At 35.0% G+C, this 25515-nt stretch overlaps 1 protein-coding gene across 6 annotated transcripts in view; it reads right to left on the reverse strand.

Annotated features, from left to right (window-relative positions):
* The window catches only part of LOC136034377 (phosphatase and actin regulator 4-like), a 205137-nt gene that overhangs the window by 60249 nt on the left and 119373 nt on the right, over window positions 1–25515 (reverse strand). For all 6 annotated transcript variants that reach the window (XM_065715525.1, XM_065715524.1, XM_065715523.1 and 3 more), the window contains 2 exons: window positions 16827–17103; window positions 13784–13953 (listed from right to left, as the gene is read on the reverse strand). In XM_065715525.1, coding sequence (XP_065571597.1) covers window positions 13784–13953; window positions 16827–17103 — 447 coding nt within the window. The remainder of the gene's footprint in view (window positions 1–13783; window positions 13954–16826; window positions 17104–25515) is intronic.

Consider the following 25515-nt stretch of genomic DNA (forward strand, 5'->3'; position numbering starts at 1 on the left):
AGATAATTTGAGCCTTTTCTTGATGTCATGATGTCGAAATACAGCATAAATTGAAAAGTGCCCGTGTAAGATTACGTTTCTTTTTATTGGACCTTCAACTTCTGTTTTGGCTTGTCTTTTGTCATTATGAAAGACATATCGCCGAAACTTCGTTTCTTTTAATTGTTCAGGTGGCGGGACAAAACCTTCTTCTTTTGCCTCGGCTTGTATTTTGTCATTATGAAAGACATATCGCCGAACCTTTGTTTCTTTTAATTGTTCAGGTAGTGGGACCAAAACTTATTGTTCTTCCAACGACTTATCTAGTCCAGGTTTTTGATCTTCAAAGGTATGGTAGGCATTGATGACCTTATCCATGTCAAAATCCAAAACCTAATAATCATCGCTATTATTTTCAATTTGTTTGGTTCGTTTTACCTCGGCTTGTATTTCGTCATTATGAAATACATATCGCCGAACCTATGTTTTATAACGAAGGTATAGTAGGCATTGATGACCATACCCTCTAAAGCCTAATCACCATCGCTATCATTTTCAATTTTGACAAGTTTTGATTCTCGCTGTCCAAGTTGATCTTCATTGATTCGCTCACATGTCATCTAACCGCGTGTGACTTTGCTTTTCATTTTTATTTCTGACTTACTCACATGCTCGGTGTCGCATGTCTTCTAACTGCGCATGTCTTTGCTCTTTATTTTCATTTTTGACACGCCGCCACTGTTCTTCTAACCGCGTGTGTCTTTGTTCAACATTTTCATTTTTGACCCGCTCGCATGTTCGATATATATATATATATATATATATATATATATATATATATATATATATATATATATATATATATATATATATATATATATATATATATATATATATATATATATATAATTCAAATAAATAAAAGATCTCATTTACAATTAGTAAAATTTTTCATTCTGTCGTTATAATAGATTAAGTCTCAAAATTTTTGTGCTTAAGCCAAAAAAACAAATATATATTTATATATAAAACTAAAGAATCAAAAAAAGGTAGCTCTGTTATGGTAACACATGGTATATGGAATAAGAATTTGACAAAAATCAATAAATTTGCGATAATATAGTATATATTGTAGAATATTGACCTCTGACACGAACATCCCAGGGCAATCAGTAAAACATGTAATAGATCTCATCATATCGCTATCTTAAATGGTTAGTGATTGACATTTAGGCAACTAAAAGTGAAATCATCAATCACGTTAAAAAAAAGTAAGTGTTATACCGCTTCGCTGCACTAAACAACACGCTTTGTCCTTTTTTGGTTAAAAAAAGACAAATACACTCCTTAGAATGAAGTGGGTATTATGACCAGGGCCGTGTTCAAGATTTTTTTTTTTTGGGGGGGGGGGGGTAGAGGTTAAAAAAATTTAGAAAAGGCATCAAAAATTTGCTTATATTCATTTTGTTACGTTTTTACGAGTCGGACAAACGTTTCGGGGGGGGGGAGGGGGTTCAAACCCCCCAATCCCCCCTGGATAGGGTCTTGATTATAACTATAAGAAGATATCTTAATGAAACTCAAGAGCGCATATTTTAAAGCACTATCTATTACCTTCTTGCGGTTAATGGATTTTTACCTGGGACCCTGACTATTTTCTCTTGCAACTCTAAGTAAAATTCAGCTGAGTCACTAGTATCTTCGTCAGTCGGTTCAACAGAGGCATATACTACTATAACTGATACCCTGAACTTTTTAGTAATAAAATGAACAATTAGTATCCTATTATTAATATGTTCCCAGCCTAAACAAGACTTAGCAGCTTCTTAATTCATCATGAGCCCTACTCCCTGTCTATGTACCCCATCCTTCCTGCCGGAGTTAACGAATTCTATATCACCTAATTTTATGCTTCCTACTCTAGGGATATGAGTTTCTGAAACTCCTTATAAGTCCAGTTCGAAAGTTCGAATCGTCTGAATTCTTCAGTCAAAATGTCAACAGTTTTTTTTTTTTTTTTTTTTTTTTTTTTTTTTTTTTTTTTTTTTCTTTTTTTTTTTTTAAACTCGTTATAACAGCGCTCATTGAATTGGTCGTTACGGTGATTCCAGTAGCAACTCAGCAAGCGATTATTTTTTATTATTATTATTTGTGGTATAATTAATTTGTGCTTACTAACAATATTATTTTTTTATTCCTGGCACGCCCCACTTGCCTTTGCAAGTCCATCAACAGGCTAGAAGATTTAGTTGTAAGACTTCGTTTTTTGTGTATTATATGTGTGTATGTATTTTCTTAAGTTTTATCATTATTAATAAACTTAAACAAATTTTGTCCAAAAAGTGAACACAATTATACAGAGGGCAGCTTTACCTTCATCTTCTTTTTTGTCCTTAGAAAAAAAAACACAGAAAAAACCTTGCAGGACTTCAAATTAATGTAATTCTTATTAATATAATTTAATATAATTAAAATTAATTATTAATATAATTAATATAATATAATTCAAATTAATATGATTCTTTATTGAAAGTCTTTTACGAGATGATCAACCTGGCAAGTCAGTTTATTTTAATCATCAGCTTATTTGTTGATTTCTTTTCGATAATCTAATTTCTGAGAATACAAACCTGTATTTTGTTTTTAATTAATCAACCGGAAACGTAGGAAATTGGAATTAAACATAAGGAAATACTGTCCAAAAATTTATATTGGAGCAGTATTTTTTTTTTCTGGATTTAGTTTCTGCATAACCTTTTTTTAAAGCATACATTACTGAAATAACCATCATTTATCTCCAGGCTCTAAAAAAAAAAAAAAAAAAAAAAAAAAAAAAAAAAAAAAAAAAAAAAAAAAAAAAAAAAAAAAAAAAACACCTAGTCCAATGTTTTCGATTTTTCTTTCAAAGCAAGTAGAACATGTGAACTTCAAGATTTCTAACTCCATTAATCTACTAACTCTATGGCAAAAACCAAAACTTTTAATCAATACTGTTGTCAAAGTTTTCGTTCAGTTAATGGATGGAAAACCAAACCTAAACTTTTGGGGGGTGTCGAATCATTTCCCAGGCATCTTGATCATCCTCCTAATTTTTTAGAAGAAAATTTGCGAAGTGGTCTTAATTGGAACCTGGAGAAGGGTTGCCGGATAACTTAAAGAGAGCCCAAAGAGTCCAGCATCAGTTTTATATGTTTTAAATAAGCTAGATAATTGCGAAACGTCAAAATAATTCAGAACTTAAACAGAAAAAATTAATATCTATTCTTAGTGTACCACATTAAAAAAAAACTCTTCGTTTGATTTAATTTTAGTTTGTTGATTTTTTCTTTTTATTGTCTTGCGTTTTACTAAAGTTCTCACTGTTTCGAAAATATAATGTTCGTTTTTTTTTTAAACTCCATTCTTTCCTTTGTTTTTGTAGACTGGTTTTGAACTAATTTAAGAAGGGCTTAAATAACTTTGACACCTTCCAACGCAGGTTACTAACACTTTTACAAATATTTACTACAGGCTATTCTATTACTGATTGATTGTGAAATGATCAGTGCCGTCAATTTGGATGGAGGGGCATTTTCCCTCTTCGATTCCCCCAAAAATATTTTTTTTTTACGAACTTATATTGAAATATAGAATTTTTGATATTCTCAACAGAGAAACGAAAAAACTAAATTCAGCCCACCCCTCCAAGATTTTGAAAAATTAATTCTACTCCCCCTCCCCTCGTGAATTGGTGCCACCAGTGAAGAGATAAGGCAAAATCAATAGAATACGTTGTTTATCGATTTCATTTCCTTTAACACAGTAAAAACTCAGCATTGGTTTCCCATAAAGAACAAGAGCTAAGAGCTCATATGGCACTTGTGACGAGGTAGGAAGACCTCGAGGCTTAATGCCGGTCGATTAGGAATAAGATATCTGAATTACGAGCTCCTTCTAAATGTCAAAATCCATTAAGTTCCTATCACCCACTCGTAAGTTATAAATACCTCAATTTTTCTAATTTTTCCTCTCCCTTCAGCCCCCAGATGGTCGAATCAGGCAAAACGAGTTTATCAAGTCAATTTGTGCAGCTTCCTGACACACCTACCAATTTTCAGCGTCCTAGCACGTCCAAAAGCACCAAACTCGCCAAAGCACTGAACCTGACCCCCTAACTCCCTCAAAGAGAGCGGATCCAGTCCGATTATATCAATCACGAATCTACAACATTTATAATCGTATTCCAAGATTTCCAGTTTCCCCCTCCAACTCCTCCCAATTTCTACAGATCTGGTCGTGATATGAAATAAGAGCTGAGACATGACTTCCTTCTAAATATCAAATTTCATTAAGATCCGGTCACCCAATTCTTAAGTTAAAAATACCTCAATTTTTCTAATTTTTCCAAATTAACAACCCACAGCTCCCCCAAAGAGAACGGATCCGTTCCAATCATGTCAATCACGCATCTATAACTTGTGCTTATTCTTACCATCAAGTTTCATCCCGATCTCTCCACTCTAAGCGTTTTCCAAGATTTTCGGTTTCCCCCTCCAACTCCTCCCACTGTCACTGGATCTGGTCGAGATTTAAAATGAGAGTTCTAAAGTACAAAATCTCTCTAAATATCAAATTTAATTAAAATATGACCACTCATTGGTAAGTTACAAATACCTCCTTTTTTCTAATTTTCCGATTTAACCGCCCCCCCACTCTCTCCTCCAGATGGTTGAATCAGGGAAAACGACAATTTCTAATTTAATCTGGTCTGGTCCCTGATACGCCTGCCAAATTTCATCGTCCTAGCTTACCTGGAAGTGCCTAAAGTAGCAAAACCGGGACAGACAGTCAGACCGACAGAATTTGCGATCGCTATATGTGACTTGGTTAATACCAGGTGCCAAGAAAATAAGTCAACTCAAGCTAAATAGTTCCCTAAACATTTAGTAAAGCATGTGAGCGAAGTCGTTGTGGTTACGATGAAATCCATTTTCTAGCTGCATGTATACTGATATCTTTTTTTGCCGAGCAACTACAGAGCTTTCAGTACTTTTGAAGGCATCAACGAGAAGAGAAGAAATTAGATTTCATTCGTAAATCAATAAATAACTAAGCTATGAATCGCATAGCCAAATTCAGCTAAAGAGCTTAGATTGTTTTTATGGCACTTGGTATTAACCAAGTGACATATAGCAATCGCAAATTCTGTCGGTCTGTCTGTCGGTCCCGGTTTTGCTACTTTAGGCACTTCCAGGTAAGCTAGGACGATGAAATTTGGCAAGCGTATCAGGGACCGGACCAGATTAAGTTAGAAATAGTCGTTTTAACGATTTGACCATCTGGGGGTGGGGAGTGGGGGGCCGGTTAATTCGAAAAAAATAGAAAAAATGAAGTATTTTTAACTTATGAGCGGGTGATGGGATCTTAATGAAATTTGATGTTTGGAATGATATTGCGCCTCAGAGCTCTTATTTTAAATCCCGACTGGATCTGATGACATTGGGGGGAGTTGGAGGGGGGGAATCTAAAATCTTGGAAAACCCTTAGAGTGGAGGGATCGGGATGAAACTTGATGGGAAAAATAAGCACAAGTCCCAGATACATGATTGACATAATCGGAACGGATCCGATCTCTTTGGGGTAGTTGGGGGGGGGGGTAATTATGAAAAATTAGAAAAAATGAGGTATGTTTAACTTACGAACGGGTGATCGGATCTCAATGAAATTTGATGTTTAGAAGGATATCGTGTGTTAGAGCTCTTATCTTAAATCCCGAACGGATCTAGTGACATTGGGGGGGGGGATTTGGGAGGGAGAAACCTAAAACTTGGAAAACACTTAGAGTGGAGGGATCGGGATGAAACTTGGTGGGAAAAATAAACACAAGTCCTAGATACATGATTGACATAAACGGAACGGATCCGTTCTCTTTGGGGTAGTTGGGGGGGGGGGTTATTTCTGAAAAATTAGAAAAAATGAGGTATTTTTAACTTACGAAAGGGTGATCGGATCTCAATGAAATTTGATATTTAGAAGGATATCGTGTGTCTGAGCTCTTATTTTAAATCCCGACCGGATCTGGTGACATTGGGGAAGGGAATGGGCAGGGGGAAACCTAAAACTTGGAAAACACTTAGAGTGGAGGGATCGGGATGAAACTTGGTGGGAAAAAAAAGCACAAGTCCTAGATACATGATTGACATAACCAGAACGGATCCGCTCTCTTGGGGTAGTTGGGGGAGGGGTTAATTCTGAAAAATTAGAAAAAATGAGGTATTTTTAACTTACGAACGGGTGATCGGATCTCAATGAAATTTGATATTTAGAAGGATATCGTGTCTCAAAGCTCTTATTTTAAATCCTTACCGGATCTGGTGACATTGGGGTAAGTTTAGGGCGGGGGAACCTAAAATCATGGAAAACGCTTAGATTGGAGGGATCGAGATGAAACTTTGTAGGAAAAATAAGGCTTACATACGTGATTTACATAACTGGAACGGATCCGCTCTATTGGGGGGGAGGGTTAATTCTGAAAATAAGAAAAAATTACGTATTTTTAACTTACGAAGGAGTGATCGGATCTTCATGAAACTTCATATTTAGAAGGACCTCGTAACTCAGATCTCTTATTTTAAATCTCAACCGGATCAAGCGTAATTGGGGGGGGGGGGGGCAGTTGGGGGGACCAGAAATCTTAGAAAATACTTAAAGCGGTGAGATCAGGATGAAACTGGATGGAAAGAATAGAAACCTGTCTAAGATACGTGACTGACATAACCGGACCGGATCGGCTCTCTTTGGTGGAATTGGAGGGGGGGGGGGGTAATTTTGAAAATTAAGGTATTTGAAACTTACGAAAGGGTGACCAGATCTTAATGAAATTTGATATTTAGAAGGATCTTATGCTTTAAAGTTCTAATTTTAAATTCCGACCAGATCCTGTGACATTGGGGGGAGTTGGAGGGGGAAACCGGAATTCTTGGAAAACGTGAAAATTGGGGTATTTTTATCTTAAGAATAGATGATCGGACCTTAATGAAATTTGATTTTAGAAGGAATCCATGTCTCAGAGTTCTTATTTCAAATCCCGACCAGATCTTTTGACATTGGGGGGAGTTGGAGGGGGGAATCTTGGAAAAACACTTGGAGTGGAGGAATCAGGATGAAGCTTGGTGGATAGAATAAACAAATGTCCTTGATACGTGATTGACAGAATCGTACTGGAATCGCTCTCTTTGGAGGAGTTGGGGGGAGGGGTTCAGTGATTTGGCGAGTTTGGTGCTTCTGGACGTGCTAGGACGATGAAAATCGGTAGGCGTGTCAGGAAGCTGCAAAATTTGACTTGATAAGGTCGTTTCCCCAGATTCGACCATCTGGGGGGCTAAAGGGAGAGGAAAAATTAGAAAAAATTAGGTATTTATAACTTACGAGTGGGTGATCGGATCTTAATGAGTTTTGATATTCAGAAGGGCATCGTGACTCAGAGCTCTTATTTTAAATCCTGACCGGCATTAAGCCTCTTATTTTCCTTTTTAAATCAATCTATTGATTCATAGAATTTTGTTAGAGCTCATACCATATGATCTCTTGGCTCTTAGCTCTTCTCGCCTCGTCACAAGTGCCATATGAGCTCTTAGCTCTTGTTTTTTTTTTGTTATCAATGGGATAACTATATTATACTCTACTTTAAATAGACAGCTAAGGTACTATTTTGATTATTTTGTGGTAGCACTTGGTAATTTTGCTAATACGTAGCAATTGCCTTCAATTGTCAGATAAAAATTCGGTATTGACGCATCATCACTACTACTAGTTTTAGAAGTTTTTTGTTGATTCGCCAAATAACTATAGAGCTCAAAATAACTGTACATGCATCAAAAACGGAGAAAAAAAAAATTTCATTGATAATATGAATACACAGTGAAGCTATGAATCCCATAGCCAAATTCAGCTAAAAAGCTTGGATTGTGATTTTTTTTTTTTTTTGTCATCAATGGGAAAACTATATTATACACTACTTTAAATAGACAGCCAAGGTACTATTTCGATTATTTTGTGGTAGCACTTGGTAATTTTGCCAATACGTAGGAATTGCACATGCCTTCTATTGTCAGATGAAAATTCGGACGTATCATGACTTATACTAGTTTTAGAAGTTTTTTCCTGATTCGCCAAGTAACTATAGAGCTCAAATGACTGTCCATGCATCAAAATCTATCATGTATTTCAAAATCTATGGGGGGGGGGGGAGAGGGAGACAACTTTACTTTTTTTAATTTTCAATGAAAATACGAAAAAGCACTTTTGGACGAAAATATCCCAAAAAAGGAATTCCTTCAAAATCTGTGGGAGAGGGATGCCCTATGTAATCTTTTTTGTAAAACCCTCTCATCATGTCCATTTTGAATCACATCCAAATTTTTGATGTTGTTTTGAAGTTTTCTCATTTAGTGGAAATTCAGAAACCATGAAAACAAAAATATTTCGATCTGTACAAAGATGTAGGCAAAGTTCAAACTAGGATCATCAGGGATCCTATATTTAAGCAATTTAATAAGGTATGAATTTAACCCAGACCTCAAGGTGTCGCAGAATAACGTGCATTTTGCAATGTGCGAAAGTTAATGCACCAAAAAATGTGGAAACAAGTAGCATTCATTTGCTATATCAACGCCTAGTCAGTTCTACAAGGTATTAAATAAAAAAAAAAAAAAAAAAAGTTTTTTTTAGCTGAAAGTAAGGAGCGACATCAAAACTTAAAACGAACAGAAATTACTTCGTATATGAAAGGGGCTGCTTCCTCATCAACGCCCAGCTCTTTACGCTAAAGTATGACTCTTTTTCTCAGCTCTGCTTTTTAAAACAGTAAAAAACTTTAGCCTAAGGAGCGGGGCGTTCATGAGGAAGCAGCATTATATATATATATACATATATATATATATATATATTTTATATATACATTATATATATATACATTATATATATATACATTATATATATATATATATATATATATATATATATATATATATATATATATATATATATATATATATATATATCATATATATACATTATATATACATTATCTATATATATATATATATATATTTATATATATATATATATATATATACATTATATATATATATATATATATATATATATATATATATATATATATATATATATATATATATATATATATATATATATATATATATATATTATATATATATATATATTATATATATATATATATATATATATATATATATATATATTATATATATATATATATATATATATATATATATATATTTACCTAAACGTACATTCAGCTCTACTAGGGCTTTTTTATGTTTTTTTTTTAAACTCAACACATATCTATTAGGTCTTTTTAATGTTTTTTTTTTTTTTTTTTTTTTGAAACCTCAACACACAGCCAGCCGAACCAGGTCTATATATATATATATATATATATATATATATATATATATATATATATATATATATATATATATATATATATATATATATATATATATATATATACATATATATATATATATATATATATATATACATACATATATATATATATATACATATATATATATATACATACATATATATATATATATATATATATATATATATACATATATATATATATATATATATATATATATATATATATATATATATATATATATATATATATATATATATATATATATATATATTAAACGTCAACGTACAGTCAGCACTACTAGATTTTTTTTTATGTTTTTTTTTTAACCTTAACGTATTGCCAGCTCTACTAGGTCTTTTATATGTTTTTTTTTTTTAAACCTCAATGCACAGGCAGCTCTACTAGGTCTTTTTAAATTTTTTTTTAACCTTAACGAAAAGCCAGCTCTACTAGGTCTTTTTTATGTTTTTTTTTAACCTGACTTACACATGGCAGAAGAATTTTCTTTCTTTCTTTTTACATTTCTAACAAATCTGTAAAACGACGAAGTAGAGTTTGACTATGTATTGATGTAACGAATGGAAGCCAATTTTTTTTTTCAATTATTGATGCGTCCTAAGTCACTCTACAGTTGCTCGGCCAATCAAGAAGAATTCACACAAAACTGGCGCAAGTCAGGATACCAATACTGAACCCTCACCCAGCACTAGAAGACACGAGCAATTGCTAGAGATTGGCAAAATTACCTATACCAATATTGGCAATATTAATTATTGCCAATATTGGCAAAATTACCAATATTGGAAAAATATACCAATAACGAATCCTCACCCAGGACTAGAAGACACGAGCAATTGCTATGGATTGGCAAAATTACCTATACCAATATTGCATATTAATTATTGCAAATATTAGCAAAATTACCAATATTGGCAACATATACTAATATTGAATCCTCACCCAGCACTAGAAGACACGAGCAATTGCTATGGATTGGCAAAATTACCAATAATGGGAAAATATACCAATACCAAATCCTCACCCATTACTAGAAGACACGAGCAATTGCTATGGATTGGCAAAATTATCTTTACCAATATTGGTAATAAGAATTATTGCAAATATTGGCAAAATATACCAATACCGAATCCTCACCCACTACTAGAAGACACAAGCAATTGCTATGGATTGGCAACATTACCTTTACCAATTTTGGCAACATTAATTATTGCAAATATTGGCAAAATATACCAAAACCTGAATCCTCACCCACTGCTAGAAGACACGAGCAATTGCTATGGATTGGCAAAATTACCTTTACCAATATTGGTAATATTAGTTAATGCAAATATTGGCAAAATTACCAATATTGGCAAAATATACCAATACCGAATCCTCACCCACTGCTAGAAGACACGAGCAATTGCTATGGATTGGCAACATTACCTTTACCAATTTTGGCAACATTAATTATTGCAAATATTGACAAAATATACCAAAACCGAATCCTCACCCAGCACTAGAAGACACGAGCAATTACTATGGGTTGGGAAAATTACCTATACCAATATTGACAATTTTGATTATTGCCAATGTTTGTAAAATTATCAATATTGGCAACATATACCAATACTGTATCCTCACCCAGCACTAGAAGACGCGAACAATTGCAATGGATTAGCAAAATTACCCATACCAATATTGGCAATTTTAATTATTGCAAATATTGGCAAAATTACCAATATTAGCAAAATATACAAATACCGAATCCTCACTAGAAGACACGAGCAATTGCTATGGATTGGCAAAATTATCTATACTTATATTGCCAATATTAATGATTGCCAATATTGACAAAATTACCAATATTGGCAAAAATAATAATAATTTATTCATAACCCACGAAATACATAAAACTGTGGAGTAAACACATAAAGCAAAGAAAAACAGAAAAAAACATAACAACATAAATAACATAATAACATACAACATAGATAAATTACCTCAATTCAAAAAAGGCCAAAGAGGGTCAAAAACACCAATCATTTGCTGAGTTTTAAGAGATATATCTTTGGATAATTGTTTCAGTCACGAGGGCGCATCAACGATGTCAAATTTAGAAACGACTGTATGATTCTGATACCACTGAGGCAGACGCAGCAAATACTTGCAATACTTAAAATATCCTGAGCATATTTCCTTTGTATCCTTCTTGCGAAGGAGGAAAGCAAAATCAGAAAGATAAAAAACAGCAGGGGCACAAAAACTAGAATAAAGACGACATACCCCTTTTCGATTATACCGACCACGATTTGCTGAAATTTTTTCGTAACCAACCCGCATACTTTTCAGCACGCTGAATGTAATAGCAGAGCAAGTAGACAAAAGTGACGTGGAAAAAGAGAGACCCAACCATTTAATACTTGCTGAACATGGTATAGTTGAACAACCCAAGCAAAGACGTGATGCTGGTGGAGGACTCCCAAAACACAAAAACTCACATTTGGAGGCATTAACTGAAAGGCCTACGGTGGATAGCGCGGCTGAAAGCCGGTCAAAGCTGGTAATTAGACTATGTTTTGTCCGGCTAAAAGCAGAAAATCATCAGCATATACAACGTTATTAATACCTAAATTATCATTGTAAAAAATTGACGGCTGAGGACGTCTGAGACACGAAGCTAAAACACACTTAAATATTCTTGGGGATAACACGGCACCTTGCCTAACGTCTTTTTTTAACAGGAATATATTCTCCTACAGTACCATTCCACTTCACCCTAACTGAAGAATTAGCATACCAATACTTAAGCACGGAAACAATAGAAAGGTTAACACCTAACGCTGCTAGAGAAAACAAAGCATTTAAATGAATTACATTGTCAAAGCACTAGATATGTCAACAGTGAAACAATACAGGGGACTTTTTTGAGCAACAGCTTGTTTCATTAGCCGACCCGCAATATGTTGAGCTTGAACGTAGCCCATACCTTTTCTAAAATCAAGCTGGAAGGGCGTAAAATTGCACTTGGAGTTAATGACCGGTAGAAGAACATATTCAAATAGCTTACTAACAAAACAAGACACAGTGACAGGACGGTAATTAGAGCAAGCACTGGGGTCCTTACCCCTCTCACTATGGGAGATATAAAACCGGATGAAAAACTATCTGGCACAATGGACTGTGCCAAACATGTGAAACAATAACTGCAAATGCCTCAGTAGTTTAGGGCAATCATAAGCAAAAAACTTGAAGCAAAGACCATCACTATCGAGAGGCTCAGACTTATTCACTTGCTTGAGAGGTCAGAGTAGAACACCAGATTCCAGCAATAACACTTGAGGTTGGTTGATGCGAATTGGGAGGATTGAGTTGACAAGTTTTGTAAAATGATTTTGGAGATTAACACTAAATGTAAGCAAAATATTTTTACAACGAGAAACAAAGTCACATAGCCGAAGAGACGAATTAACTGGAGGTGAACACTTTACACTATTTATAACACAATCCCAGGATTTCTTGTCACAAGGACCATCCCAGGCGTTCAGTCTCGCTCTACGTAGGGAATATACCAATACCGAATCCTCATCCATCACTAGAAGACACGAGCAATTGCCATGGGTTGGTAAAATTACCTATACCAATATTGGCAATACTAATTATTGCCAATATTGGCAAAATTACCAATATTGGTAATATTATCCAAATTATCAAATTCCTACTAAATATTCCTATTAAAGACAGAGTATATTATATCTCTGTTAATAGTTAAATTTGGCAATGGCAATCGTAACTTGGCTATATTTTGACGCATCGAATAAAGGCTAATTCATTTTCTCCATTTATTGATGCGTTCACAGCCACAGTCCTCAAACAAAAGGGAGAATTATAAAAAAAAAATTAAAAGTACATTTTTAAATCATAGTCTATAGCAATTGTTCGCTGAATGTGGGTCGTTTGGAATAACCATAAGGGAACAGGTCCTCTGATTCCGTAGAACTATTATTATTGGAGGCATTGTCGGAGGAATATAAAGAGCCTTATTTTGGGCCTTCCAACTATACACATTTAAAATCCAATACGTTAGATAATAAGTAAGTAAGATACTAAATAATAAGTAATGTAGTTACTACGTAAGATAATTGGACTTGGCAATAACAAATTCGCATTCTGACCCATGGTCTGCATAACGCGGGTTCCGACCTATTGATTATCTGCCTTTGGTCAGGAGTTAATGCCTTGTTTGGGATAAATCATCCAAAGCGTCGAAATATCTCGAAATTTGGGAAAAGAAAGGATAGAAAAACGATAAAAAAGGCAATAAAGCTAAGATTAAAAATATAAACTTACATGCAATTTGAACATCTGAGAGATCACGTGGGTCAACGTCACCTATTCCATGCCCTTCTACAAGGATAGAGGGCATAGGAGCCATGGTTACTGTCCTCGTTGTATATCCTGCAGCAATGGATAACGTATATGATGGTGGTGGAACAGAAGGAGGAGGTAGGTGCTGAGACCTTCAAAAATGAAAAAAAACAACAACTCATAATCACGAATTTAACATGAGGAAATATATTTTTTAATATGATAAACAAATTATCAATCGATAGATTATTTCCTTTTTTTATTTAGAAGACTGGAGGACCAGCAAGACACAGAGATGGAGCTTGTAGCACAAAAAGCAAGAACACAATTTTGCTTTAAAACAGCACATACGAAAACTAGCAAGCACACATCAACACACATCTTTAGACTATCTTTCAACACACATCTTTAGACTATTTTTCAACACACATCTTTAGACTAGGCATCAGCCTCCGGCGCTCCCGCAGCCAACCAGCACTGAAAGATCTTGGCTCTATTCTGGGAGTCAAAAACGAAATTTCTGTTGTGATAGTTAATAATTACTGAACTTACTTGATAATTAGGCTGTGGTGATAATTAGGCAACTGGCGGCAAACACAACAAAACTCTTGGAAAAGGACCTATACTATTCTAGAAAGACTTCATGAAGAGAAAAATTATAAATTGAGAAAAGCCGATACCGCCTACAGGAGTTTTTCACCTTCTTCAAGAAATGACAGAGAAAATCCGTATTAAGGAAACAGAGCATACAAAGGTTCACTGTCATTCTGGAAGAACCCCAATTTATCAATTTATAGCAAATATCCTTACTGTTGGCTCTTATAAGAATGTTTTTTTTTGCTTTTATATGGAATAGATCTTGTTTCTCCATGTTACGACTTTGATTTTTAGTATAGAAGAGTTGAGATGTTAAAAACTAAAACAAACTTTTTAGTGGCCAGAGATGTACCTCTTCAGGATCCCCCCTCCCGCCATTCTCAATAAATTACGTGATAGTGAGGGTTTCGGAGAGGGAACCTATGATCCTAGATGCCTCCCTTACGGGCCAATGTTCTGGTCTTGGGAAGGCATAGGGGTTTCCAGCCCAACTCGTATTAATTTCTGATCGTTCTGACTCGGTTGTTTATTGTAATTTCCTTTTTGTGTTTCATTTATTTATTGATGTTGATTTGCAATAGTTCTACGCTTGTTAGATTATTTGATTTTATAGATGCTTATTTGTGAGCGTACTGCTGCACCAATGTCATAAATCATACCTTTCATCCTGATATTCCCGCCTTCGATTCGATCACTTGTCAAACACTTTAGAAAATTCTTGAAAATGATGGAGTGCCCCTAAACTTTGTCTAACTAATTAAAGCATACTACAAGGGTTCTGTGAGCCGTTTTCGAGTTTACGCAGAAGAGACTGAAGAATTTTCGGTTGATTCGGTTATAAAAACGTAAAAGGCTGCATCGTGTCTCCGACTCTGATTAACTACTATATTGATTGAGTGCTTGAAAATGCACTGTTTTGTTACCTGGGAGTTCATATGGGACAGAACCTTTCACTTGGAGACCTTGAATACTTTGATGACGTCGCAATCCTCTCGGACCCAGAGAAAGCTCAAACTATGCTCGAAGAGGTAGTTACTTGGGTAGATCACATTGGCTTGAAAGTCAGTACAGGAAAGAAAAAATTTATGGCAATAAATCAAACTCATACTATTTCGTTAACTGTAAATTAAGTACAGTTGGATCAGGTCAACAGCTTAAAATACCTTGTCTCCAAGCCTTGTACTGATGAATCTTCTGACGCTGATATTCAACAACGATTGCAGAAAGCATTAATTATCTTTGCTTCCCTTAGAAAACCATTGTGGAAACGGCTTGAAATTATTGTAAGAACTAAAGTTTGAGTCTACCTTGCTTTGGTTCAAACCATCCTTTCTTATCGATGCGAAACTTGGTCAGTTAAGCAACTACACGAAAATGCACTGACGGCGTTTGAGCATACCTGCCTGCGTATCATCCTCAGGTTAAATCGGATTGATCGCATATCAAATGTGGATATACGACAAATCTGAGGTATCATGAGATGCGCTGCCATCACGATCAAGGAGCGTCGACTGAAATGGTTGGGCCATGTCTTAAGGAGGTCAATAGGGTACTTGCCTTGCCATTTCCTTCTAGCTGAGCCACTTAGCACATGGAAGAGACGCCAATGAGTACAGAGGAAAAGCTGGTGGAACTTGGCAAAATCAGACCTTGAACCTATTAGGGTTCAGAAAGTTTGGTCACAGTTGAACAACTCAATGACTCCCAGTTGCAAAGCTGCTGGTAGTAGACCGCGCTACGTGGTTCAAACAGGTCTCGAAGATCTTTAATACAGGGTAAGGTGGAAACACCTGATTCCCGCCACGAGTACGTGTGCACAGTACGTCTTCCTCATTTACGTCCGGGGGAGGGGGTCCCCACTTGACTATTGGCCCTCAAGGAAAACCTCCTGAAGAAAAAGAAATCTCGAAAAAAAATCTCCTAAATTATTACGTAACAACCAGGTGTACATAACAAATCAATAATCAATTATTTTTATTTTACAACCTAGCTATCATATTTTTTTTCTATTTCTGTTTTAATTCAAGTTGTTCCCTCTTCCATAACACTAACTTTCCATTTACTTGAAATATTTTCGTGCTAGGTGAAAGGCACTTTCAGAAATGCACCTTCAGCCTAGATGGGGATTGTGTTTACAACCTCATACACCAACTACCAAGGTTTCCACGAATCCAGGAGTCTTTGAACTGAGTGGAAAACTGAATACAAAAAAAAAGCGAAAATATGAACTTGTTTGCATACTTTTTGCTGTATTAACAATTAAAATAAATTGTAATTCAGCGGATAAATCAATATCGACATTTTGGTTGCTTTCTATTTTTTCGGTAATGCAGCTTCCGAAACACCGATGATTATTATTAGGCCTATATAGCTAAGCACACTTCATTCAACCAGACAAGAACACCCATCTTGTAAAAAAAAAACTTACCTCGGAGGTAACATAGGACTCGGTGACGAAAACATGGGAGGAGGTGGAATTGGGCCTATTTCGTTGACTGTCATCTGTTTATCTCCAGACTCAGATTTAGAACTTGGACTAGGGGGAGGGCGGAGTACTTCACCACCTTCATTTCGATCATCTTTCTCAATTGGGGGAGGAGGAGGTGGCCTTTGCGTTTGCATATGCTGGAATCCAAACCCCAACGCAGCAGCTTTGGCAGCTATCGAAGGTGACGCATTAGACGTTACGGATGTAAACGCTGATACTAAAAAAAAAGATGTCATAACAAAAGAAGAAAAAATTAATAATACTAATGATGTACAGTTAATGGAGTACAACTAATAACAAGAAGCTAACTTTAGGCAAGTAGCACCAAAGTGAATAATTTTATTTTGCAGTATGCGTCTAACTCCATCCCGCTCGCCTCAGCCCCCATTCATCTCAACCCGCTTAATCCCCGTTAAGTTCCACCCCACATAACTCAATCCCATGCAACCAGAGCCTTACTCAAATCAAGCTCAATCAACCAAACCCCATTAAACTCGACCCAGCTCATAAAAACCTTATTCACCTAATCCAAGTCAATCCCCGTTCAAGTCAATCCATTTTAACTTAATCTCGTAAAATCTCAAATCCATTAAATATATATATATATATATATATATATATATATATATATATATATATATATATATATATATATATATATATATATATATATATATATATATATAGTAGTAATAGTAGTACTATATATAGTAGTAATGTAGTATTAATGTAGTGTTTGATAATTTAAAAACTGTTATCAAGAAATCTTTCCTCTTATCTACCAAAAGGTTCTTAAAAATAGACATTTATAATAAAAAAGCTATATGGACAAATTGCTTTAATACTACAGTTAACTTGAGATGTTACAGCTTGGATATGATTTTTGAGTTATTGGAATTTGTTTTATACAATACTTATATAAGATTTGGGGGTGATTTGTACAAGCAAATTGTGGGAATTCCCATGGGGGGGAATGCCAGCCCATTTATAGCTGACTTGTTTTTAAGTCAACTAGAATATAAATATATGATGGATAAGAATAATCCAATTAATTTAAAACATGCTTTGTCAAATAATAAAAGACATTTAGATGATATTTTGGTCTTAAATTGTAAGGATTTCATTGATATTTCTAAAAATATATATCCATCAGAGCTTATTCTTGAGCCTAGTCATGGCGCTGGTCATGAAGATCATTTCTTAGATTTAAATATTAATATTTGTGATAATAATAAATTAAGTTTTAAAATGTATAATAAAACGGATGATTTTGATTTTGAAGTGATTAGTTTCCCATTCCCTGAAAGTAATATACACTCAAATATCACATATTCAGCATTTTTCTCACAGTTACTTCGTTATGCAAGGATTTGTAGTAATTATATTGATTTTAAAAATAGATGTAAAATCTTAAGCCAAAAATTGATATCAAGAGGTTTTTCTGCAAATAAATTAACTTGGCAATTTAAAAAATTTAGTTTTCATTATAACGAACTTTTAAATAAATATCAAAAGAATTATCTAAAAATACTTAAAGAAATTTTCAACTAATTTCGGAGGTTCGAGAAATGTTGTCGCAGCGCCATTTATTTTGAATTGTGTTTCTAATTGAGCGGATTTTCTTAAAAATTAGCCACATGGTAAAGATGAATTCTATAATTGTTTAGTTCATTCAGGTTTTTTGCAATGTGTTAATATTTGTGATTTGGCAAAATTTATAATATTTAGTTTACCTATTGTTGCTAAAAGGAGGAATATATTAACAGGATAAGCTTGTTTTGGTTTTACTTGGTTGTTTTATATTTGCTGGTGTTTGTTTCTTTCATAGGCATGTATTTTGGGGGTGATACCTGACGCGGGGATGCCATGGATATTCTGTGGTAGCCACAACACTGTGCTGGGTAGAGAATTTAGAGTGGCGAAACCCTATATAGGCCAGTGTATTCTCCTGATGAGCCCTTATGTTGGGTGTTGCCTCTGAATTATTTGTCTATATTATTTTTTCTATTGTTTGGTAAATGACGACTTATACTTATTGACGACATGACTGCTTGTCCATGGATTATTCTTTATGGTTGATTGTGTGTGGCTATGCTGTTTGACTATGTGATTGTATGGATGAGTAGGGTTAAGGCCTCATTCAAGTGCTGGTCTATATTAATCACTAATTTAGGAAAACAGTCTTCCTTTTCTCCTTCTGTCTCTTTTTTTTTTTTTTTTTTTTTTTTTTTTTTTTTTTTTTTTTTTTTGTGCTGTTGCATTGGTGATTTCTCTTTTCATGATATATATATATATATATATATATATATATATATATATTGGTTCATATATCTATGCCCAGCCTTTTGACTGAGTCTTAAACAGTGCCAGTCACAAGCTCAAAAGTTGCTTCTCGGTTTGCATCCAGTTTTCACCTTGCATTCCAACACACTAAGCTTAAGGTTATATTCGACACAAATAACTTCTCATTCTTCAACTAGTATAGTTCTTGACACTCTCTTTCACATGCATATATCATTGTATAATTTTTGGGCATTCGCAGGGGCGGATTAAACATTTTACCTCATACAGGTACACCAAAAAGTGCAAAATTATTAAGTATTCCAATTTTCAGTTCAGGGACATATGCCAATAAGCCAAGACCGACATCTTATATCAGGGATGGGGAGGGGGATGTGACGCAATTAAGACGGCAGATATTCTCATATTCGGAGAGACATCGATCGACGAATCAAATGGGATTTTTATCTTTCAGCTAGCGAACTAAAACTATAAAAAATTTACCTTCAAATAGTTTAAATGGTAGAATAGAATTCTGACTGATATTTTGGCCCAATTTGACCAGAATTGTTGTTTCGAGGCAGAAAATGGCGCTTAGTTGCAGCGAATTTTCCAATTTTCCAAGACCTATCTTGATCATTTCAAATCTTCGGTTCGAAAAAATTGTTCCAGGAAAAAAAACAACAAAAAAAACAGGAGATAACAGTCGTGCTATCGATGCTAAAAGCTATTTTCCTCGATTTTCAAGATGGGGAACTGAAAACACATGGTTAAAGATTTTAAACCAGAGCAAGCCGATTGGGTATCTCAATTTTTATTTTCCGGAACTTTAGTAATATTGGTGGTCTGCCACAGGGAGAAAACAGCACTTTGTCGTGGTGCCATCTACTTTGTTTCCTTGGAAAACTGTGCTCATCAAGTTAAGAGTATTGACGACGGTAATTTCGATGGTGTGACTTTTTTCTTGACGCAATTTCGGTAATGACAACGGTAATTTAAATGGTGTGTTTTTATTTAGATTTGACATCCTTTTTTAGGTGTTTCAGACTTCTCATAGTAACAAATTACTTTGAATCTAATAAAAGTAAACCAAAATAATTTTGCATGAAAAGTATTTTTCACTAGATAGTTTCTTTAAAAACTCACTTTTCAGTCTTCAGCTACTATGGACAATGGTTCAGTCTTTACTAGAGCATTAGTAGCTGCAATTATGATTATTATATTATTTTGTTTTTGTTCTTTTTTAGTTTTAAATATAGTTCTTTACTTTTACTGAATATAATTATTGAAATCATTAAAGTTATTAATATTGAAGTTATTAATATCAATATTGCTAGTTCCAAAGGCACCAGACAAGAAGAAAAACTGTCACTTTCTTAGAAAGGGGTAGGAGGGGTAGTAAGAAAATTGAAGTAGCATAAAATACAATAAAGCACTATAATAATTACTAGAGTTATTTTTGTTCAATTTTTATCTTAAGTTAAGGAGCGTTGATTGAATGGCAGTTGAGTTGCATCAGTAGGGGGCTGATTTGAATTATAGAAGATAATTTATAGAGACATGGGGTTGACTGGCATGAAGGTTGAGTTGCATTAACTGGCGTTAATTTCTATAGGGTGAAAAAGAACGAGATAGAGTCGAATGGGGTCACTTTTCTTATTTGGAAACTCTCAGAAAGGTTGCGAACTGTAGGTGTATGATATAAACAATTGTTTCAGTCGTTCCATGGAATATAGGAAAAAAAATTTCCATGAACCAACAACTAGTCGCTGATTTCAGCAAAGAAAAACTGAAAGTATTTCTCAGTTATTCTACTACTACTACTACTAATGACTCACTGCAGTACCAAGCCGCCTGAGGCCAACACAGCTACGCACGCTCCTCCTCCAACCTAATCCATTTAAAGCCTCCCTCTTTACACCCTCCCAGGAAGTTTCCATTTCCTTTAAATCTTTATTTATGACATCCTCCCAACCTGGTCTCCTGAAAAATCTGTGGCATGCAAGGGCGTGTCCAGAAATTTGTTCCAAGGTTTTTTTAGGGTTTTTTATTTAAAAAAAAAAAAATATGAAAAACGCATTAAAAATTTGTTCATATGGTTTTGTTACGATTTTGCAATTCGGACAAATAATTTGAGGGGAGGGTTCGAACGACCATAACCACCATGTGGCATTGGTAGCTTGTAACATTACGCCTTTTCAGTTGTTGCAGTCGATTAATCCACAAGTTTTATTCAAGAATTAGTCAACACATGGCATACAATTGCACTTTTTTGGAATCTGGTCAGGATCCTCAGCCAGAAAATTTCTGATATCCTCTCTAAATCTATAATATGTTAAGACAAGATATATTCAGAAAAAAATATATAAGGGAATGCACTACAAGGGTCAAGCCGTCCTGGCAGAGAGGTTGGCACGCTGGCGTGGGAATTCTGTGTCCAAGGGGCACGGGTTCAGTCCCAGTTGTGTCCAGTTATTTAGTTTGAGACGGGGGTCAGTGGCGTGACTCTGTAAGCTCAGCCAGACTCGACCCAGCTCTAAATGGGTACCTGATGAAATCTGGGGAAGGTAAGCAAGAAGGGTGTGTGAAAGCACAGGATGGTTGGCCCCCAACCCCCCATTGCCCTTCCTGGCTGAGGGGCCATAAAACGGAGATCAGCACCGCCGGTTTTGGACCGTAAGGGTCTAGTGCCGTCTTACTTACTTACTTACTCTTATACAAGGGTTCCATGGCTTGTAAAGGGCTATATTTTTAAACAACTAGAGATATAAAATATTGTTCCCCAACTATATTTAATGTTTTAAGCCACCATCATGACTGGGGTATTTGCCAAATTTTTCGATTTTTTTTAGTTAATTAGTTAGATTGCTTAATTTTTAGTGTATCATTTAAAACATGCCTTTTCAATTATTGCAGCCGATTTATTAAAAAGCAATCAACTGATTAATGCTTGGAATAAGCTCCTGGCTGATATCAACACCCAGAGTATTAATTTCAATCGTTTGAGAATGATAATTGCTAAGAAGAGCGGTGCTGGCGCCGCAATACTCATTGCTATAAAAAACAGGGTTCTCAGCAGCATATATATCCCGAATTATTTATTCTGTAAATGTCGTATATAGCAATAAACTTTATTCTTAATGAGTAAGTCTTCTTTGTCAATACATCGACATGAAGGGAGAAAATGACACCTCCTCCCTCAAGAAGAATTCAAACATATGGTACACATTCATGTTTTTGGTATTTTAGACCCTATCCCTTCCAACAATAAAATAACATATTTGATATTTTTTCTAGAGTCCCGGTATGTGCCCCTCAGACGTAACATTTGTAATTCCATCTGCATAAGCACGTTATTGACGCTTTTACTATTAAAACTACTTTTATTTTACCTTCTTACTACTTAAACTTCACTGTAAGTATATCATTTAAAACACATTTATTTTTAGATACAAAGTAATATTCCAGGACTTTCCCTGAATCTACAATCCAAAATGCCGCCTACTGTTTCACCCTGAATTTTGTCCCACGCTTGGTTTTTCAACATTTATCGGTTTTCCCTTTTCCAAAGGTAGATTTTTCCATTATAAATATTGCTACGGATAAGCCGATGGTGAGACCAGTGAATCTTTGAAGTTCCTTTTAATATACTTAAGCGCCTAGAGCCCCTGATCAAAGGTTTTCAAGTGTTTAATCTCTGAAAAGCAGAGTTAAATATTGCAAGATTCTAGTGACGGATCTTATAAATCTTCAGAAATAAATTGAAATATTTGAAATGGCTGACTTCAAAAGAAACCTACAAATGAATATTCAATTCTCCTACTTTTCTAAACATTATATCGGTTGGTTTCAGTAATGAGAATTTTTTAATATTCAAGGTTGAACAGTCACAAAGACTTACACCACAGGCAAAAGAGACAAAAATCGAATAATTCGGGGTCTATGGAACTCTGCTCGGGAATCCTGGGCACTTCACTATTCTACTTCACAAAGGGCACTTTACTATTGATCCAATATAAACTCTGCAATAAGAACTTAAGCTTAAGCTACCTCTGCACCCATACTGTGCGCTCTATCCTATGTTCATATGTGGAGTGATCTGAATATCCAATTGATGATACAGTTCGTGGTAACGAACTATAAGAAACGACACGGCTTAATAGTAACCGAAACTCTAAAAAAGGGAATGTTGATACCAATAGATAAGCAAAAGAATCGGCTTATTATGCTGATGTCAAATATATAAGATTTATTAAGTTTAGTGTTACCCATTAAAAACTATGGTCCTAAAAAATTTGATTGATTTTCAAAAAAGGGGAGAAAGGCCTCAAGTCAAGAAATCTTGACGAAAGTCACACCATCAGATTTAGGATATGCGAGAACCCTGTTGTAAAAGTTTCAAGCTCCCATCTACCAAAATATGAATTTTGTATTTTTTGCCAGAATAAAGACCACAGATGCTAGTTGTTTTTTTTTTCCAGAGGTCGTCGCATTGAACCAATAGTCCTAGAATATCAGGAAAGGGCTCATTCGAACGGAAATTAAAAGTTCCAGTACCTTTTTAAGCGACCAAGAAGATTGGAAGGCAACTAGCCCCGCTCCCATCCCCTTTTTCCTCAAAGGCGCCAGGTCAAAATTTTATATAGCCATGTAGTTCAGCATAGTTGAAAAGCCCAGTAATTATGCCTTCTGGAATAAAATAACCCACACAGACCCAGGGGAAAGGCCTGTAAGTCATAAAATTTCCCCATCACAAACTTCTTTTTCATATTTAATTCATAATAACACGAGAAATTTCAAATTTTGTAGTGTCTTTAGGACTCTCGTAGCCAATGTGTTGAATTTAAGTGTATAATTCTCTCAAGGCCGCACCACAATTTTTTGAGGGTACAGGGGGGAAGGGTTTAATTTTAATTTCTTAAAATATGCAAACATGTGTAAATAACTTTTACTGAACAGCTTTAAGTAACATGCAGAATAGTTTTTAATGTTGCATAAATTTCAAACCTTTTTTTATTAGTTTCAGTTTCTATTGACTAAGGTTACTCTTTACAAACAATCTGTTCCTACAAGCTCATTGAATCTAATCGCAAAGCTAATTGAATCTAAGCAGAGAAAAACGAATTTCGGAAATTCACCGTAAATGTCGACATTAACCAGATTTTCGACATTCATAGTAATATATATATATATATATATATATATATATAAATATAAAAATGGCAACCGTTCCCGTTTAAGTTTTGGTTAAAACAAAGAACCTGGTAACACTTGACCATTACATCTAGGCCCCGCAGAATATTTCCCGGTGGTTCCCAAGAATCAAGGGAGACAAGAAATTAATTTTTAATTCCCCTCTCCCAAACCCATTCCATATTGAAGTAAACACCCACAGTTAGGAAAGTCGGGCGTAAAAATGCCTTTTTTCAAGGCTTCCAACACATTCCCCCACCTATTCAAAGATCCACCAGGCCTCCTCCACGATCACTGATGAAGATAAACTTACCGCAGTATATATATATATATATATATATATATATATATATATATATATATATATATATATATATATATTCAAACTCGTTAAAGAAAGATTTAAAATAAATACATATTTTAACCGTTAATCTTGTAAGGTCTATATGCTTTCTTAGGAGAAAATGCGCAACCACGCGGCATTACTGGCACTGAAACTGTAACGCTCAGTACATAGTTTTTCGACAATTCTAGTCAATTGTCAATCTCGGAATTTTCACTTGATGATTTTTGTGCCACAAAATGGCAAAAAACGCCACCTGTGGCCTAATCTCTTTGGATGTTTATAAAAAGGCATCGAAACTTTCAATTTTGGTTCGAATGAGCCACCTTCCAATTATCTAGGAACATTGGTATGATATTGCCTACGGATTGTTCTGAGTACCCGGCTGACGGACCGTATTTCAAACAGTAGGTTATACGAAAAATGAGGTTCAATCCCGCTTTCTAGGGCTATAATGAAAGAACGATTGAGATGGCCAGGGCACGTTCTGCGGATGAAGGATGACAGATTGCCGAAGATTGTCCTTTTTGGCAAACCACCTGGGGCTACACGGAAAGCAGGTCGTCCTCGTCTGGGGTGGGAGGATGTCATAAATAAAGATTTAAATGAAATGGGAACTTCCTGGTAGGGTGTGAAGAGGGAGCCCTTGAATAGATTAGTTTGGAGGAAGAGCTTGCGTGGCTGTGTTGGCCTCAGGAGGCTCGGTGCTACAGTGAGTTATTAGCAGTAGTAGATAGCCTCTGGGGGAAAAAGAAATAAAAAAGCTCACTTCAGCAATCTTTCAAAAGATAATTTCTTAAACCACATTGGCCT

Source organism: Artemia franciscana, chromosome 13, assembly GCF_032884065.1.
Source record: "Artemia franciscana chromosome 13, ASM3288406v1, whole genome shotgun sequence".
In the NCBI taxonomy this organism is placed as follows: Eukaryota; Metazoa; Arthropoda; class Branchiopoda; order Anostraca; family Artemiidae; genus Artemia; species Artemia franciscana.